General features: G+C 36.5%; 3 protein-coding genes across 6 annotated transcripts in view; all 3 read left to right on the plus strand.

Annotated features, from left to right (window-relative positions):
• Positions 1-1,851: 1,851 nt before the first annotated feature.
• On the plus strand, positions 1,852-6,599 carry LOC124180160 (laccase-4-like). Of its 2 annotated transcripts, XM_046565286.1 has the most exons (11): positions 1,852-1,940; positions 2,815-2,857; positions 3,078-3,295; positions 4,190-4,400; positions 4,465-4,739; positions 4,851-4,974; positions 5,052-5,269; positions 5,367-5,517; positions 5,612-5,830; positions 5,938-6,322; positions 6,395-6,599. In XM_046565286.1, coding segments are annotated over exons 1-11 (1,932 nt in total). In that variant the 5' UTR covers positions 1,852-1,853; the 3' UTR covers positions 6,396-6,599. The 2 variants fall into 2 exon arrangements, with proteins under 2 accessions (XP_046421242.1, XP_046421241.1); XM_046565285.1 differs by having other exon boundaries at positions 5,938-6,599.
• Positions 6,600-12,803: 6,204 nt separating this feature from the next.
• Positions 12,804-15,987, plus strand: LOC124181335 (signal peptidase complex catalytic subunit SEC11A). The gene is made up of 4 exons (XM_046567809.1): positions 12,804-12,973; positions 13,098-13,207; positions 14,114-14,263; positions 14,356-15,987. Exons 1-4 carry the CDS (start codon positions 12,926-12,928, stop codon positions 14,588-14,590), a joined length of 543 nt encoding a protein of 180 aa, XP_046423765.1. The 5' UTR covers positions 12,804-12,925; the 3' UTR covers positions 14,591-15,987.
• Positions 15,988-16,664: 677 nt separating this feature from the next.
• The window catches only part of LOC124181332 (origin recognition complex subunit 2), a 140,067-nt gene continuing 136,508 nt past the window's right edge, over positions 16,665-20,223 (plus strand). Inside the window, exons 1-9 of one of the 3 annotated variants that reach the window (XM_046567804.1) lie at positions 16,665-16,823; positions 17,188-17,319; positions 17,524-17,724; positions 17,841-18,103; positions 18,230-18,444; positions 18,586-18,718; positions 18,793-19,033; positions 19,275-19,508; positions 19,656-19,866. In XM_046567804.1, the coding sequence (XP_046423760.1) occupies positions 16,742-16,823; positions 17,188-17,319; positions 17,524-17,724; positions 17,841-18,103; positions 18,230-18,444; positions 18,586-18,718; positions 18,793-19,033; positions 19,275-19,508; positions 19,656-19,858 (1,704 nt within the window). In that variant the 5' untranslated portion in view covers positions 16,665-16,741 and the 3' untranslated portion in view covers positions 19,859-19,866. Of the gene's footprint in view, positions 16,824-16,871; positions 17,010-17,187; positions 17,445-17,523; positions 17,725-17,840; positions 18,104-18,229; positions 18,445-18,585; positions 18,719-18,792; positions 19,034-19,274; positions 19,509-19,655; positions 19,867-20,223 lie in introns of those variants that run through there. The other 2 variants (XM_046567806.1, XM_046567805.1) reach the window with 2 other exon arrangements.

Consider the following 20,223-nt stretch of genomic DNA (forward strand, 5'->3'; position numbering starts at 1 on the left):
AAGAAAATTTATTCACTTTAATTGAATACTTTCTGTTGAATCGCAAGTTCAGTACTATAGCTTTTCACTCGACGATGAAGATGTTTTTCCCTAAAATCACTATGCTTGGCAAAGAATGAACGTAAAGAATGGGAATAATGACTATTCGGTGGTATCTTTGATCTCCGTTTTTGCAGACGCGGTCAAATACAGTCGGCCTATGATTATGTATATATTATTTTGATATGAAAATATGTGTGATTCACCGTCTAAAAGTAATTTATTGAGAGTATGAGTTTTCTACAGTATTCTGTAGTAGAACACAGTGCTTATACAGCTAATTGAAAACCATTATGATCGAATAAAAAATATTGCTATACTATATTGTATCCTATTGTTTATTTGCATGTATTTTTTTTTTTTTATTTTTTTGTCACCTACTAGAGAAACTGCCAGACAACGCTATAATCGTTAGCAACATTTAATTCATCGCTAATTACAGTGTTCACTTTACATAACATCGAATTTTCTCTCGAAGCGTCATATAAACTTATCAATAACAACGACCTCGCATAAAAAACCTCTGAAAAGAGTGGCGATAAGTTTGATTAAATTCACCGAGTTTAAAAGGGAAGAAAAATTTATTTTCGTTGAATCGTAGATAAATCAACATCTGTGATTTAATCATCAGAATCTCTTGACAGATAAAAAAAAATAACAACAAATCGAATCACGTGATGAAAAAAAAATGTTTTTAATTCACCGTCACTGAACAAATTATTTGGGACTTCGAAGTTTTTTGATAATATTTGATTGAAGAAAAATTTTGCTAGGAGTGCGGTTGATAAGTTTCTTTCAACGATCAACTGTGAAATTTTTATTATGTAAGTATTCTCGGTTTTCAATTTAATGTAATTCCCGTGGTTTGTTGTTGAAATATACTTGTAATTAAGATACATGTGAGTTACGATAATGATAAATTCAAGTATCTGTCGTAAGGATATTAAATGAGCATTAAATCTCAATTACCTGGATATGCAATGGATAGCGCGAAATAAAAAAACGTCAAAACACGATCTTAACAGTCCAGATAATATGACGTGTGAATCACATCGTTGTAATTAGACTTTGCTACCTAACATTATACTTTCGATTTTAATTCCAATATTCTTATCATACGGCTTTGCAGTATAATCGAAATAATTATACCTACGGAATTTTTTGGATTACTGTGATCGCGCAACATCTAATAAGAATCGCATACCGATAAAGGCTATCTGCCCACAACGCGTGTAAAAATTGGATACCGATACGATGTTTCCTATTGCAGAAATGTACAATTTTTCATCCACGTGATAAACGGGAAAAGTATACGATTTCTCAGAATTTCGAAGAAAAATATAAATATATCGACTACGTTGACGTCGATGTTGGTTTTGAGATGGACAAAACTACCACGAAAGTAAGATTTCGATTTGGAGGTGTGAAAATTTTATCAAAAACGAATATTGGACACTAATAAACTTGAACTTGGAGCACAGCTTGAATGATTTTAATTTGGTTCTTGTCTAGTGACACGTGAGATTATTAGCATGCAACATCAGCCCGGGAACATATCGTGCGATCTAAACAATGAAACTTGTAATTTTTGTAAATATCAGCCGGCCGGCGTACTGATCTTATTCTTAGATCCTCGAGTTCCACCTTACATCGCATGTATAGGTATGTGATATAATAACCAATGCAGTGTACCGATAAGATGGAATCGCTAGAGATAGTATGTATTAGGTTTTTTTTCGAAAGATCGATGCAGGTTACGGGTAGTTTATATAAGATCGGTTCCAGTAAAATCCTCAGTTCAACGAGCGACAAAGATGTGGCACCTCTTCCACTGGGCGGTTTGGGCCCTCTTCACGGCCCATGGAACGAGGGCGTTTCAGTCCTTCAGGCTTGCCGCTATGGTAAATAATTGAAAAAAGGCTTGGGATTAAGGTATTATTGGACGGATATTCCCGATCAAAAGTGAGTGTCGGTGTAAATATTGAACACTTCGCGATGAGATGCAAATCTGAAAAAAGTAAATCATAACCAAGTTGACAAGATACTAAGTATTTAATAATAATAATACCGAAAAGTTGATGATGTATTGTTTAAACAAAAATTTGTCCAACAAATCTCTAGCGAAATTTTTTTTATTTCATATAAAATGGATTCACTCATTTTCCTGAATACCTACGAATTCGATTCGATATTGAAAATTCGTTTTCGAGACTTTTTCACAGGTTTTCGTAAATGGTTGTATATTACACTGAAGAAGTTTTAGAGGCCTGGAACGAATAGGTTCGAATTTTGGAAAACGGAATTATTCAAAATCGCCGAAAACTCCAAAAAATTCATAGGTATTCAGAAAAAATCAATGAATTCGTTTTATACGAAATTAAAAAAAATTCACTAGAGATCTGATACACAAATCTTTGTTTAAACAATTTATCAACAGTTTTTTGGTATTATTATTCAAAAGGAATTATCTTATAAACTCGGTTACAATTTATTTCTGTCGGATTTCAATCTTATCGCGAAGTGTTCAATATTCTTACCGAGACTGACTTTTGATTGGGAATATCCGTCCAATAATACCTTAACAGTCAATAACAAAACAAAATTAACCCGAACCTAAATCGATTAGCACATCATATTTTCTTAAAATTATATATTTTACTTTATGTCCGATTTTGTTTTGATGGTTTACTTTTTCGCTTGCTTAAACAAACGTTGTATTAAACTTTGTATCATCTTGTATTATTCATTGAATTTTCTTTTGCATTCATTATACAGACTCGAGGATTCGACTTTAACAACACCGATGCCGAAGTGCTGGGTGAGTGACTAACATTAAGATATCGTGAGGACCGTTTATTCTCTCCTTCAGATTCAGCGAAACAGCAAACACGCGTAGGGTTAATTCGCACGCTCACGCAGGTATATTGTAGCGATAATATCAAAGCCAGTTGTCGGGCGATAAGAGACTGGTTAAGAGATTTTCAACAATGATCGGTATCCACTTCATAAAAAATTTATAGATAAATTTACTGATTAAGGTGGGGCATCGCACGAGTGCTACAGAACGTGCGTAGAAGGGGATGTACGAACTTGCGTCTACAGCTTCACCGTTCTCGAATATACCACGATGAGTTACCTCTGCGACAATTGCCCCTACGAAATCGAAGACTGCTACAATACGGGATGTGTAACTGCCGGCGGTCACGTTCGCGAAGTCATATTGGTGAACAACTTGCTGCCTGGACCCAGCATCCAGGTCTCTGGTCGAATACGTTTTCCACATCGTTATATGGAGAGAATTTTCGAACAAAAAGCTGAACGGTTTTCGAGTGTATTCGGGTTTGCTTAATATACTAACATTCTACCTGAGAATCTGGTTCAAGAAAACCTTATTCCAGATTTTGGCTTATCACCTTGGACATAAGATGTTGTTTAGCGAAATTCTGAGATGGAGTTTTGTCGAACTAAATTTTGAGAGCCGGCGAATTGTTCTCACTTTTAGGAGCGTTTTATCGTTCTTCGAAATTCTACTCGAAAATGTAAGACTTGGGATGCCTTCTGAAAGTGATGAGATGAATGAATTGAGAGAAATTTCAGACTTGCTCGATTTTCATACAAACTTATTTGAGCAGGCTTTTGACATTGTTCATTCCGATACAAAACTCGAAGTCATGAGATTCGAGACAGTGGACCGATCTTAAAATGTAGTGTAGCGATATTTGTATGAAACTGTACTCCATGTTTTTGAGGTCATTGCTTGAACATTCGAGTATCTGCAGAGGCTTTGAAGAAATGATACTTTTATCAGAATTGATGTTTTTTCTTAATTTTGGGCCACTGTCTTGTATTCAGGATTTCAAATTCCAAAATCTTCACATCAAATTTCTAATTCGCTGCGAGAAACATATCGGTGGAGCAACTTTGAGATTGGATAGAGTCAAAAAATTACGGGGTGAAGTTGATTTCCATTAAATGCGCAAGTTTCTTTTTTTTTATTTTTTTTATTTTTGAACTTGGAAATTCTGAGCTATGACTCGTGATCAGCGACTCAAATGTCTCCCACGAAGGTTCTTCTTTCGGATATTCAGTTACAAAAAGTTCCAAAAGCTAGAAGCGCATCATGATCATTAATTTGCGAATGGCTTTCAAGGTATGCGAAGGTGACACCGTCCAAGTCGACCTGACGAACACATTAGCGACTAAAAGTACGACGATCCATTGGCATGGACTGCACCAAGTCGGTAGTCCGTACATGGACGGCACGCCGTATTTGACCCAGTGTCCAATTCTTCCTCATAACACCTTCCAGTACAACTTTACAGCACGACCAGCTGGAACCCACATATGGCATTCTCATAGCGGTGGGTAGTAGTAATCGATAAGGTTTTACATGATCACCAATGACTAATTGATGGTACGAATCAGGTTTCGAAGAAGCGGACGGACTCTATGGAAGCTTTATAGTACGCAGAGCTAACGATTCTCTAGCTGAATACTACGATTACGACCTAGCCGAACACGTGATGGCTGTTTGGCACTGGTACTACGAACCCACAGGCTCGGTACTGAGGAGTGCACTTCATAGATCCGCTGATGTGGTTGGTTACAGTCTGACGGTCAATGGCTTGGCCTCTACCGTTGAGTACGAAAAGGATGGTGTCGTTTACATGACGCCTAGGGCTGATTTCACCGTGACTCAGGTGCTTCGCGATGATCTTTTTTTTTTATGCTTTCCGCAATTTTGACTATACTGAGTACAGTACATATCGTTGCTGTACAATGACGTACTAATCTGACCGAAATGTCTTCAGGGTTACAAGTATAGGTTCAGGCTGATGTACAACAGCGCTGTTTACTGTCCAATTCAAGTATCCATAGACAATCACACGCTGTTAGTAATTGCGTCGGAGGCTGGAACGTTCGAGCCTGTCGAAGGTACGCATTTATCGATCTAATGAGAACCGTAATGTAAGTTTGTAAAACTCTCCTCATATTTCACGGGTCGTGTGCAGTTGATTCGTTGATCATCAACGCTGGAGAACGGTACGATTTCGTCCTGACTGCTGATCAGTCAGTTGATAATTACTGGATAAGGTACCGAGGCCTTGGCGACTGCGTTTCCACAAGTCTCTCAGTCACCTCGGAGGCTATCCTTCGTTACAGCGGGTCGAACGAAACGGCAAATCCGTCGGGAACGATCGATTACGACGACGGCAACAGATCAGGAGCCGTGAGTAGACCAAGATTTTGCCAATAGAAAGACATATTTTATTATTATCAGCGACCCTAAACTTGCATATAATGACTCGACGATTTCATTTACGCAGCTGTTGAACCCGGTACAAGTAGCCAATGAGACCTACTCGAACAACAGCTTGATTTATCTGGTGGACCTGAACAGCACTTTGGAAAGACAGCCCAACGTGTCTGGAACACCCGACAACATAATTTACCTGCATTATACTTACAATTACTACTGTGAGTGGCTTGTAGACGAAGCGAAATATATCTTGGGTCTTTTTCCTAGACTGGAGCTAGTAGTTAGGATTTTTTACGTTTCCAATCGTTTCAGACAACTTTAGTTGGCCAGGACCGTACCCTCAAATAAACGGTATGACTTTCGAATACCCATCCATCGCACTTCTCACTCAATACAATGAGATAACAGACGACATGTACTGCACGGAGGAGGACGACAGCGCCAAGGAATGCATCAGTGACTTCTGCTCCTGTGCATTACTCTATTCTGTAGACACAGGGAGTCTAGTTGAAATCGTCATTGTGGATTTGGGTGAGTATTTCGCGTTGTGTTTTCAGTTGCAAGGAAGACCAGTGCATGCAATGGCGACCAATATCTATTTCTCGGCAGGGATTGGGTATTATGACCGATTGTTTCAGGATTGGATAGGTTTGACGATCATCCAATGCACTTGCATGGTCATGCGTTCCAAGTTGTCGCCATGGAAGCTATAGGGGAGAATATCACCGTGGAGGAAGTGATCAGCAGAAATGAGGCCGGATTGATCGACAAGAAGCTGGATCTGGCTCCGGTCAAAGACAACATCGGCGTGCCAGCTCAAGGTTTTGCAGTTTTACGGTTCGTCGCGAACAACCCTGGATTCTGGTTCTTCCATTGTCACGTCTCCAATCATGCTGAGATGGGTATGGGGGTCGCGATCAAGGTCGGGGACTACAGCGAGATGATTCAACCTCCGGACAGTTTTCCAAAATGTAGAAACTGGAACATGAATTCCACAACTTCCAGCTCCTCGTCGTCCTCGTGGTATTCAATTGTGCATATGTCCAACGGGGGTCGTACGATGCTTGGGATACACATATTTATCTTCATTTTCAGATACGTTGATCCACTGACTTAATTCTTTGAGTACACAAGAATCACCACGCACAAAAATTCTACATACACAACACTGAACATATCAACATTTCGCGTACAAAACACAGTATGTATTGTGATAAGATTTAACTGACTGTGACGTATTCTGTGATAGCTGGGAGTATCAGATATTGAGATTGTTGTATCTTGAGAATAAAAAAGAAAGAAAAATGTTACACAATTTTCTTTTTCACTCTAATAATACGGTCATGATTGGTTATCAGCGATTTTATACAGTATCTATATGGTGCCCGCGAATGTTTATTGCCAAGGTCGGATTTACTCGTATAATTTATCACTTCGTTAAGTAAGAATTATCTTCCTTGTGGTGCAAGACAAGAGAAAACGAAGAAATGTATCCACAATTTTTATCTAATCCTTTCATCTGCTTTTTAGCATATAAATTCAGGAGTACATTTGAATCCTGAAGACGGAATTCATAGATTACCTACCGTACAGAACTGGAAACACCTATCACGTGTTCTGTCAAGAATATTTTGTAGCTATGCGATGTAACGATAAATGTTGCAAATTTCAAGAATATTTACCACGATCCGATAATCCTAAACTACGTTGAACTATATTTGTGCTTACATAATTGCACCAGAGTGGTCGTATAGCAAAATAGACGAAGTCTCCCTATGGGCAGGCAATTGTAGCTACTTTCTTTCACCAGAATTGCCAGTTGACAGGTGTTCGGACATTGTTTAGACAACGCAAACAAAATGTACTCATACACGTTGTAGCACGCGTAAAATGAGCAATTACATTTTTACCGAATGATATAATTTGAGTGTAGATAAGTAATGTGACGTAACCGGCTTTTACCCAAGCTGTTACGTATTGTTTGGAGGTTTACAATGTATCTGAAAATCTGAAGTTAATATTTCGTTTGATCGAACACTCTGTCTTTGTCAGTATAATTGTAAAAAATAAGCAAATTGCTCGGAACCAGGAAGTAATATGATTAGTATGATAATTAATATTTTAAACCATCATGAAAAATATTAAATAAACACCAACGACGAGATTCTTCGTCCTACACTTCTCGATTTTTGTTCTCACGAATCAAGCGTGGCTTGAAAACGCCGTGCTTATTCTCAGAACCGAAGAGTATTAAGTGGACGCGATAAAAGCGCGGTCAAATTTGAAATCTTCATTATTCGTAACAGCATTAAATAACCGTAATTTTCGCATTTTATATACAGATTGAACGATCTATTTATGGAATTCATTTTTGGGTAAGAAAGCGTAATTGATTAATTTAAAAACGTATGATAAACTTGAAGCCATACGGGGTCAAAGGATTGTTTGGATCAATAAAGGTTTTTTACAGGTGCCGAAGAGAATATTTTACTTGAGGCGTTGACTGAAGATACATAAAGATTGCTAGTTTTATGGGGCTTTTCGTAATCGAAAATGGCCGATATAAACTGATCTTACCACCGCTCACCACGTGTACCCAGATAATACAGAGTCGAATATTATTATGCCTATGGAATGACGAAAGGGAATACACTAAAATTTTCATATAACTCCGTATAGACTTTTCAACTACGCAAATTCATTTGAGTCAAATTCGACAATGTCCAACAAACTCCATCGGATTAAGAAAAGTAATGTTATCTAAATAGATGCAAAATAAACATATACCTGTTTCCTGTTAACAGAGTTAGCAACCTATTGTTGATGCAAAGGATGGGGGACATAGTCGAAGAAGTTAATCGAAAGATAGAGATATATAGTTATTCCAATATGTACCTTATGTAATTTCTGTACATACCTGTTTAATACTTAACTCGCACCGTTAACCGAAGATAATAATATGTATGTTCAGTCAATGATCATAACTTCATTTCGAAAGAACATGCAGCTGACACGTAAAACTAATTTCTTAACTGACATTAGATTTCCGTGGTTTTTTAGAAATGCAGTTTATTTGCAGCGGAAAACCCAGACCTTTCTACAGAAAAATACTACTAGTGAATATTTTTTGTAAATTAAGTAAGACACGATTATTACTAACGTTTGAGTAACAAACCCCGATGAACCTCAAGCAATCATTATTACAAAAGTGATTAAAAAAAATTTAGAGATGATCAAGGTTCCTTTTTTCAACTTCTACTCATATTATTTGGCTACATTGCGACTCTGTCCGCTGATCCCCAAACACAAGAATGTTCAGAAATTTATTATCAAGTGGCCCAGATTATAATTAGTCATATTTGTCCACTTTATTATCCATTTATGGCAGTGCCCGTGTTGATTTTTAGGAATTTCGAGTTTGAGAATATGTATTCCCGAGGATGCAATTGTGTAATAATACTATCTACAGGGTATCAGAAACTAATATCTGACATCATCTAAAGATGGATTTTCCGGATTTTTTATCATCAATTATCTATAATATCTCTGTCAGAAAAATACTGATGGAAGGTTGTAGGATCTTTCGGAAGTTACAAGTGTTCTGCTTCCAACAAAAATTTTTCCACTCAAACAGCCATATTTTTTATTCCAACTGATTTGTGATTTGCGTTCTTGACGGATCACTTTCCTTCTGTCGAAAGTAATAAATTTATATGTATAATATGACAAAACATTTCTTTAGTGATTTTTAATCGAGTCTAAAATCAATTAATAATATTATCAAATGCAACTTATCATGTTAGTTGCTTTTCTTTTTATGTGTGTGAATGTAATGATTTTTTGAAAAAAGTATTTGACAGTAGATTCGATTAAAAAATCTAGAAATCAAGCGGGCACATAAATTTATCATAAAAATTTTTAAATAATCTTCTACAATATAGATTCAAAAGCGAAGATGGGAGTTAATTTCTTACTGTATTCGATCTTGTACAATGAGTCTTTTAGACGGATCACCCGTGATCTCGAATGTACAAAATTTTAACATCGTGCCTTTTATCATTTTTAGTAGTAAATTTTGAACTGGCTTCGTTTTTTTGTTCTTTATCGCGTGTCACGGTAGACATGCTCATTTGGTATGCAAATACCGTGTTTGATTGTAATAACTTGTATCGATTACGAAACGTCAAGCGGGGAAGAAAGATGTTGGAATTGCCAAGCTCTAAATTGCCAAAGGTATGTGCACCTTGCTGACTTTGATCAAGAAATGAATTTTATCAAAAAGAAAAATGTATTTACGTGAAATTCACTCTGACTAAACTAGAGAAATCCGAAGGTATTACGATTCCACATGCGTTACACATTATTGAAGCATGAATTTTATTGACAACGATTTAAATTTACGCAAAAATAAAATTGTCATTTGAAAAACTACAATATGTTAGTACTTGGCCGATGAAAATAAGTTCACTTATGCTCGTTTCTACACCACCGCAAGCAGTAGAGCACCCGGAGTGTTTTTTTTTTTTACGTGGTATCCCCAGTAGGCCTACTCCACGGAGAATAGTAGCAAGATCGATCTTAAGTTCTTCGAAAAATTACAGTGGACTTTTTCTCACATATTAATTATGGTAAATTGTTTTGCCCAATCAATTTGTATTAACGTATATTCGCAGTTTGTTCTATTTACTATCGATGAAAGATGACTATTTTATTTATGGATGAAAGATGGTTGTTTTAATTATGAATGAAGGGTGATTGTTTTTATCTTATAGGCGAACGTTGATTGACTTTGAATGTTCGCGCACGGGTTTTTTTCTTATAAGGTATGAGATAATCACTAAAATGGAGAACCAGGCGAATACGTGAAACAATCAGCAACTAAACCAAGATCGAAAACACGAATCGCTGTAAGATGTTGGCATTTACCTATCGGAAGACGATGCAGAACTCTTTGAAGAAATGGAAACAAATCGGATCAGAATAAGCACAACCACCAAAATACGACAAAGCTCTATACATCTACAGTGAAATACAAACCGAACATGATCTATAAGCGACTCGATAAACAGCCTCTGATATCGGGAGGGAGGATGGAAGGCATGCATTATTGTGTGGCGTGACGGTCGGCGGTCCTCTTCGACGCGAAGTCTTCGAGCTCAGCATCTCTCCCCATCTAGCGTACCACGGAACACGATAGATGGTCCAGAGATGCGTTTTGCCCATTCAGACGATCACAGATTCTTAATTGAATGGAACAATGATCGGTGATGACTAAATAATTGAATTGAATAACGATTGAAAAATGGTTGCAGAGTGACAAAAGGCAATTAAATCTCGTTAATATTCAAATGCTTACAAATGGTCGAGAGACTTGAGTACGAAGTTTTTTGGGGAAAATATTTCTGTGATCGTTTGACGCTGTGGTTTACAAAAGTTAGGAACATCACGGTACATCGCGACCTTCCTACCCTTGCCTGTTTTCCAACGGAACCACCCAACGGAAAAGAGAGACTCACATACACATGCATAAACCGCGCGACGAATCCCAAAACGTCCACCTACCTACCCGGTTACCTATATTCGATCTAACGATTCTCCATTTTTTCCAACACACATCATTCTTCATCATTTGCGCCGTGGTCACTGACTTACATTTTCGTTGGTTACCTGTTGGGAGCAAAATGTTTTTGTATCATAGTCTGCCTACTCAGAATATAGTATCGCGATTGCATCCCGCTAAATCTAATATTGTATGTACAATTTTAGCAAATGTTGGCAGACTGTAGATACATTAACCTTTTGTAAAATTGATTAAAAACATCCTGTCTGCCAATTAGCATTTTTCTAAGTGAGCTAAGCCTGCAGTTGATCAATACTTATTGGATGTTAAATGATTAAACATGATATATAATATAAGATGTAAGTTGATTACGTTACGTTATGCCAGACTTTGAAATTTTATCGATGTAACAATAACGTGAATAATTGAATACGTTCTTACCTCAGGTGAACCCACCACTCAAACGGTATCATCAAAAAATTCAATCGTAGATTATTACATCAGTTACGAAACACAATTCGAACTTGTAAATGCCGAGTAAGCGATGGTTGCCTGTCGCGATACTCATTCCACTCTTAGCAACGTGTAAAATTTCTAACTTGAAGTAAGCTACGGTAAATTGAATTGCGAAAAAAAAAAATTATTCTACTGAAAGTCAAGCACGTTGCGATCGTGAATGAGCCTATCCATGCAGCTAAGAAATCGAAGATTTGTGTAACAATTGTTACCGCCACGCCACGTGAGAGGAATCCCAGGGAAATACCCGTAACCCAACACATGCAAACTCACAAACGCTGCCGAGAAATGAAAAAGTTTCTCGGAAGTCTCTGCTTAAGTCTGTGAAGAACAAAACACTTGAATTAATTTAGCAAATTAGCTTTTCAGTCTTCAAATTAATTGTTACTTTTGTCTAGTTTCATATTTATGCATTACATGTTATGCAAGAACAAAAGTTCGGCTTTAAATGTACCACCTCGAATTATCAATTAGTAATTAAAATAAGTATAGTTACCTCGACTCTGGGCTGCTCCACATTTTTACATGTGGTAGTTTTTGTAGCATCTCAGGTTTAATGTTCAAGCAACGCACTTTTCACATAATTCAGATCTTCACTAATTTCTTACAATCCAAAAACCCGCACCGCAATATCACTTGATTCTACACTCATTTTTTGTGCTGTAGCTGTCTGTTTGAACCGACTGAGTAATCTTCCTAACAATGCAACTGCGCATTTGCCATAAATCAGCCAGAAAAATAATAAAATGGACGCTCGACGCATAGAGACAAAAATAGAATTCACTGAAATCTAAGTTACACAAAACAATGAAAACGCGGGACACGAAATTGATCTTCGACGTTCGCAGGATGTTTTTACTTCAGTAATACGGTTTTTCTTTACTACACGCTACACGCTGCTCCTCGTGTATTATTCACAGACGATTATGGTGGAAATACACTGATCGAACAACGCGGTCTGAATGTTGAACTGATATTGAGAGCGCGTAACCTCGCTTCGATCGCTCGGAAAGGACTGATTGCGACTGATGCCGCACGACGCTCAGAAGAGATTTAAGTCAGTTTTCAGAAGGACGGAAGATAATAATTCTCTCGCCCTCTCAGTCGCTCTTTCCGAAAGAGAGGAATATATTAAGACGAGTATTCCTCTCTTTCTACGGTAACCAATCTCGAGCGTGCGAGACAGAAAAAGGTACTCATCTTACTATTCCCCTCTCGGTGCCGTTTTCCACTTACATGAAAGGGTATACCAGGCCTCCTCCATGGTATATGCTCTAAGCCCCAAATCCGGCCCAGGCCCAACAAACTGTTACGAAAAATAACCCAGGGCTATCAGTGTGTAACGCCATGTAGGCAGTCTATAACAATCTCTTTAGTCAATGGTCTGGTCGGTGCCACAGTCCACCAATTCGGGCGTTCCTTGTTCAAATGACGTGGTGGTAGTGGACTGGTGGATTGATTTGGTGCATGCCGGCAGGAGTTCATCGGGTGTGAGAATTCACCGCGTCCTTTAAACGCTGTAAGAAATAGATTTAATAACGCCAGGCACGATGTTACAAAGCGTGTTCGACGATGTCAGGCGGATGAACAAACGTCAGGTAACAAAAACGGCAAACGTCTGCCCGAAAAACATTCACGCACATCGACAGTTGACATATGGCTCTGCGTGTGTACGTACTCTGACTGATCTGTCTAAAGCAATTCATTTCGTATTTGTTGCAGTTCCTCTATCAAGTACTGAGTTTTGGAATGATCGTATCATCAGCCCTCATGATATGGAAGGGCTTAATGGTTGTTACTGGAAGTGAAAGTCCCATCGTCGTCGTTCTGAGGTTTGCATCACTTAACCTAACCTAACCTCAATTTACCCTATATACATTTCATGAACAACCAACTTCATATAAGGGTTTGAGTCCATGTTTCTTCAACGAAAGTTAAGATTATTATCACCAACATATTTTCGCTTTGGTAACTGTAGTTTTACTAGAAATACCATGCTGCGAAGTAAAAGTGCTTGTATGAGGCAACGATAGAATTATTGTTATTTATTAGATTAATATCCTTATCTGAACAGCAATCAATTTAAACCTCATGTATTCCTAAGTACGTGTTGTGTTCGCAGAAGGCTCAAAACTGTTAATTAATTGATGCAAACTGAGATGATTAGTAATAGCTCCATGTGTGTGGTATACAAGCCACTTATCTAACCTCTGCGTCATTTCATTCACGATAAACAATTTATCCTGTTCAACAAAAATTACTTTTTAACTTGTTCTGTAAGATAGCAATAAAACCAGCCTAAATCACAGAAAGCTCGATTGCATTAGTGTTTCATATTTGCGCTAATGTGTACAGTAAACAAAATCAGTAAACTTGATTTTTGTATAATTTGCTAATATTAAGACTGAAAAAATCAGTAATAAAGGCAAGAAATTACATTTTTACTGTAAAACCATTGGTTTATTGCTATTCGTGATCAGTGCAGATTTACAAAAACTTCATAATTCACTTCTCTTATGAAATAACGAGCAGAAGAATCTGATTTCTTCTTCCGAATCTAACATCGTGGGAGTAAAAAATTTTATGAAGATATTGAAATGAATCATAAGTACTTGACATGTTTTCTTGAAAATTCACCTAATTCCTATTAATTTTTAATCACAATGTCACACGAGATGAATGTAGAAAAATGTTTGTTTGAACATTGTGGTAACTGTTCTGATGTTTTGATACCTCAGCGGGAGCATGGAGCCTGCTTTCCATAGAGGGGACCTTTTATTCTTGACCAATTATCAGGACGAACCAGTACGTGTTGGAGAAATCGTTGTATTTAAAGTCGAGGGTCGTGACATTCCCATTGTACACAGGGTGTTGAAATTGCATGAAAAGTAAGTTGACAAAAAAAAAAAGGAGGAAAACATTTTCCAAAATTTCGAGTAATCATGATATATATCAATTATGTACTCTTTCCTGTTCTTAGGGTGAATAATACAGTGAAATTCTTAACAAAGGGAGACAACAACTCAGTTGACGACAGAGGCTTATATGCCCCTGGCCAGTTGTGGTTAACGCACAAAGACGTAGTGGGTAGAGCAAGGGGTTTCCTACCGTATGTTGGAATGGTCACTATATACATGAACGAGTATCCCAAGTTCAAATATTTTGTCCTAGCTTGTCTCGGATTGTATGTTTTGGTACACAGAGAATCAAACTAGCTAATAGAATTATTTATACACAAATTGTCATACATATATTTCATTAAAACGATTTATCAGTCACTGATAATTTACTGAAATAAAGAGATATCAAGAAAATGAATTGTTAAGCTTGTGCTATTGAAAGATCGAAGGTTATGTATACTTTAGAAGTAATATACAAACAAATCGTTTCGTCTTAATCAATGAAATTCCTGAGAAAACGAGTTGTTGAAAACTAACAAATGATAAGTTCTATGTTTGATGCCCATATATTTCATAGCATGAGTTTTTGAATGAAAAGTTCAATGGTCAATGGACATTGAGTATCTGATACGTCACAATGGAACAGTATGAAGGATTGATGGATACAATGGAACAGTGTTCAGTTAGGTTTCAGATTCTGTGACGCTTAATATTTCTACTAACAAACTGTGAATGTTCATGAGGTATCTTCTTTTTTTGTCCTTTGTGATTTTGAATTCGCTGAGTATTTCGGTACGGATATTTTTTGTGGAATAAGAGATACAGTAATTCATTAAAGTAAAATATATTTGAAATACAGTGTTCAATATACTTATGAAATATATTCAATTTATAAATTTTATTCGTAGTCATTTTTATTTTAAGTTTACTTTTATGCATATTTTACGTCACGATCTATCTTTTCTAAGTAATATGATATTCATTTTACAAGGATTGTTCAGTTGGGTGAACAAAATTGATGTACATCTATTCATTGCAAATTCTTGTACCTATGGAATCAATGTAGATATACATATTAGATTGCAGCATACTTTCCGAATTACTGTACTAGAATTGCATGATTATTTGAATATTTAGCTAGGGCAAATGGGATTAGTAAATTCTTGTATTCAGTATTTACTCAATACAAATGTTAAGAACTTTGTTAAATAACAAAGATATATATATTGGTTGTGTTGGAATTTTACAACTTGATATGTACACGTCTGCATTTTAACATTTAACAACCAAAAACAAATAAGCAGAATAGTGTTTAGCACATTCTATAAAAGTACATAATACAATGTTAAAAGTCGTGGAAGTCAAAATGACTGCACTAATATCTACATCACTGTAACAAATTTTGCAAAAATGAACTGTGTTTGAAGTTATCAAACTAGCATGTAAAGGATCTTCAGTTGATTGATTGTTCCATTTTTTATACTTTACAAAATTTTTCGACAATCATTATTGGTGATTGCAAGCGATGAGTCCTTTCGTGTTTAATTATTTATTAAAATCATACACAGGTATCGATCTCAGTTGAAAAGTGTCGGGAGTATATAATTGTCTTTTGAATTTGAATTTATGTAAGTGGTCTCTCTTTCTCTCTCTCTTTATTATTTTAATACTTACAACATCATGTATGTAATAAAATAATACTTGTAAATTAACAATCACGTTTATTAATTTACAACACCTATGTCATTCAATTTCATTTATAGACCCTGTTTAAAAAGAACATGTGTATAGATTTCTGGGAGTTTGCATTACGATAACGTTATGGTGGTACATAACTTTGTACCTCATGTGAAAGATGGAATGAATCACAATAAAAACTTTATTTTTGAACAATCAATTGATGTATTTATTTGAAAATGAACATGATATAATTATTTTTAAAATTATTTCTTAGAACACCGTTGAATTAAAAATTACAATAAATGAGAAATATATTCTTAAAAACTTCCAACCTTTAATTCAATATTTAAAAATACATGATTATTTCTTTCACCTAATATTTATACAGTTTGCGAAAAAATTACATACACATGTATTGGCAACGGGGTTTTTGAAGTGAATTCAAGTAGCGTCGTCAGAGAAATTCGAAAATTTACCAATTACCCGATGCAAACAAAAAAACGTCTCGCCTCGCGATTTGAATATGGCGCGTAGAGTTTACAAAATGGCGACGATCGGCTTCTTTTATTTGCAGTCCCTGCAACTAGAAACAGACCTGCACTGTGATTGGTGGCTTCTAGCCATCCCAACGATGTAATTGGCTCGCAAGAAATATAGGCATGCACACGTTATTCCCGCTCTTATGTTATATCACGTGGTGTATCAGTGCTACCCTCATAAGCATTATTCATTTACCGACTCCGTCTGGAGCAGAAATTTGATTCTTCTGCAAACAAATATTTCCCGATGGCCGAACGCAGCGTAAATTTGCGACGTTCTACCCGATTAAAAACACCTTCGAAGCAAGCAACAGAGGATTCTACAAAAGGTTAAACACGGGGAATCAGTCAATAATATATCTCAGCAACAAGCCAACGATTTAAATCAATTGTCAAACGTTCTGCCGTTTGTTATTGTTTTCAACACGTTGAACTACCGACTTAGTTCGGTTTATTTTCACAATATTGCTGCATGATTATAAGCGAAAATTAATTCGTCGATGCTGTTTTAAACTGTAAGATTAGACACGTGTTGAGAAAAGATGTATTGAGTTTAGGTGACATATAGAATTCTGCATTGCTGAAATTACAGCCCTGGAAGAATACTTTTCATTTATTATAGATAGATGCTTTTCACTAGGGATTTCCAAATTTTATATGTGCAGATACATTATAGTCACGTTTGTATTACAGGAGTGCAACGGAAAAGGAGAAGCCGCAAGATTAGTTCTAGCAGTAGTGATGGGGAACAAACTCCGGATGAGCTGGCTAGAGAGTTGGAAGATGAATTGAAAATTATTGACGAAGATGTACAGAAGCCAACAGGTGATCAACTTTGACGTAACTCATTAATGCAGGAACAGTAACTCTGGTGAATTTGAGAATTATTCGGATTATTTTCGCAAAAAGTTCACGAGCACAGTCGTAATATTTGTATAATATGACAACCTGTAAGTAGTATGGACAGTACTTTTCATCAACCGATAATAGAACATTTTTGCATATATATTTTTTGTTTTACGTTCCCAGAATTATATACCGAAGAACAAGATGTCAGTGGTGCCAGCATGTATCATTTTCCAACACCTTCTAAAAGTGGAGCAATGGCTCAAAAAGCTGCCCTCAGCCGATCAGCAGCCACTCCTCAGACACCGAAGCATGCTGCTAAGCAAAAAAATGTTACAGATACTGCACAAACCCCGCACAGTGTTCGCAACAAATTCAAGAAACGTGAGTATCATATAACTCGTTATTACCCTTGTTGCCATCGCCTTTTCAAGTTAATGTGGGGGTACTCTTATTTCGAAGAGAAACATTGAATATTAAATGCTTGTATCAATGTTTAGAATTGGTCTCTCTTGCTCGTAATATATCTGGCGAATCATCCAGTGAGAGTGAAAGTGTTTCTGAAGACAACGAATATGTGCCATCAGTTGATGAGGAATCTGATGATAGCGAAGAGGGAGAAGAAGTAAAAAGTTCCGAAGGTTCGGAGAGTGATGTAGAAGATAACAAAAAGCAAATCAGAAAAACACCTGCAAAGGTTGCTCCTTCACGTTTATCAACTTCTAAACAAAAACGGAATACACGTGTCACTTACAACGATTACGTGAGTTTCATATTCTGTCTTTAATGAAAGGAAGCTGGCTAAGTTGTTATTTCGTCCTTTGTAAGTGGCAGACTTTTTGATATATGATTTATATTTTTATAGTACACATGAATAAAATTGTTACAGCATCTGGAAACGGATGATTACTTCGAAATGCAATCGGAAAAGGTTTTAACTTCCGATCGAACCTTAGGAAGGCTGGTGAACCCACGAATGGATGAAGAAAAATTGCAAAAATTATTATCCAAGCAGAGCTTTGTTTCTAAAGAACATAAAGAAGCCATCAGGTCACTCTCAAGGGACTACAGAGCTTTGTTTCCAATGTGGCACTGCATATTGGAGTAAATAAAATAATTATGCACTATTCTTAAATGTTTTACGACATATTTTAACTAAACAAGAACAATATTTCTAGTAGATCGCTTATGATTATCACATGCTTTTATGAGATAATCGAAATTGAAGTTTTTTTTTCCTTTCAGAGAAGGCTACAGTCTGTTACTTCACGGTTTAGGATCAAAAAGGATTTTGATGAATGATTTTCATAAAGAAACTCTGTCTGATCATCCTACACTTGTTGTGAACGGTTTTTTCCCCAGTCTTACGTTGAAAGAGGTGAATCAGTTATCAACGTTGGTGTACTAGACTCGTGTATTTTTCCTTATTGACCAATTAATTTATTTCCAAAGATACTGGACGGTATAACAACCGATCTTCTGGGGCTGCAGAGTCCGACGAATCCAAACGAATGTCTAAGCTTGATCGAAAGTACCCTCAGAGAGAATCCCGAGGATCGGCTTTACTTGTTAGTGCATAATATTGACGGAGTAATGCTCCGCTCCAACAAGGCCCAAGATACTCTCTCGATTTTAGCTAGCATTCCAAATCTTTCACTCATTGCTTCCGTCGATCACATTAATACACCCCTCAGTAAGTTTTATTACTCACAAACTTTGAATTCATTTTATTTGGCATATTATAAAATCATCAGTAAGCAACTATTCGAATTTGCGAATCGAAATTGAATAGTACACAAAGGTAACAGTAAATTTCCCCTCTTTGGTATGACGTTTTTCTGCATATGTCTTACTTGAATGCCTTTCACTAATTTAACTGAAATATCAACTTGATAGATGTCGAGTACAATTATGAACATTCCATTATTTTTCAGTATGGGACAACGTAAAGCATTCACGGTATAATTTCTGTTGGTGGGATGTAACAACAATGTTGCCATACGATGCAGAGACGTCTTTTGAGAGCTCGATTATGGTGCAGAAGAGTGGAGCGCTCGCCCTCTCCTCTCTACTCAATGTTTTTCTCTCCCTGACTTCGAACGCACGTGCTATTTATGTGCTTCTCATTAAACATCAACTAGAACACGCAACTAGCGACACTTATCCTGGTCAGTCTTTGTGTTTAATTACTTATCCCGTGATTTGTATCTGCATCTATTCTGCAATATTCGAACGCAATTATAATCGTTGAGACGATGACGTATATATTCATCCTTTAACTAGCTAATAATAAATCTTTATTTTTCTCTATTAAGGTATGCTATTGAAGGATCTCTACTCGAACGCACGTGAGGCTTTCCTTGTTAGTTCAGACACAGCTCTCAGGGCTCAATTAACTGAGTTCATAGATCACAAACTAGTGCGTTCCAAGCGGAATTATGATGGTGCAGAGTATCTCAGTATCCCGCTGGATAATACATTACTAAAACAATTCCTTGATCAGCAAGAAACTGCGTAACGAATTTGGTGATTTACTTTCCAATTTTTCTAACTTGTGCATAGTGCCTTAGTAACGATAATTCACATATACGCATCATTCATAAGCTCAGTAAACAAAAATTCGCATAGTCGATTTTCTTCATTGGAATTACTCAGTTTTAAAATCAATTTTATTCTTTATAGTCATTCGTTCTCAATAACACACAGTAATGTATGTACATAGGTTTCACTCGTATTACGTAGTTCCGCAAGCGTTAAATTATGTATTTTAGTCGTTTATTTTTTTCCTTCTTAATCCGGCGTGATTTCGCGAAAAAATTCTTGATGAAATAATTTGATATTTGTATTTGTGATTTTCAATAACTTTAAAGCAACTCTCTTCTT

Source organism: Neodiprion fabricii, chromosome 4 (genome assembly GCF_021155785.1).
Source record: "Neodiprion fabricii isolate iyNeoFabr1 chromosome 4, iyNeoFabr1.1, whole genome shotgun sequence".
NCBI lineage: Eukaryota > Metazoa > Arthropoda > Insecta > Hymenoptera > Diprionidae > Neodiprion > Neodiprion fabricii.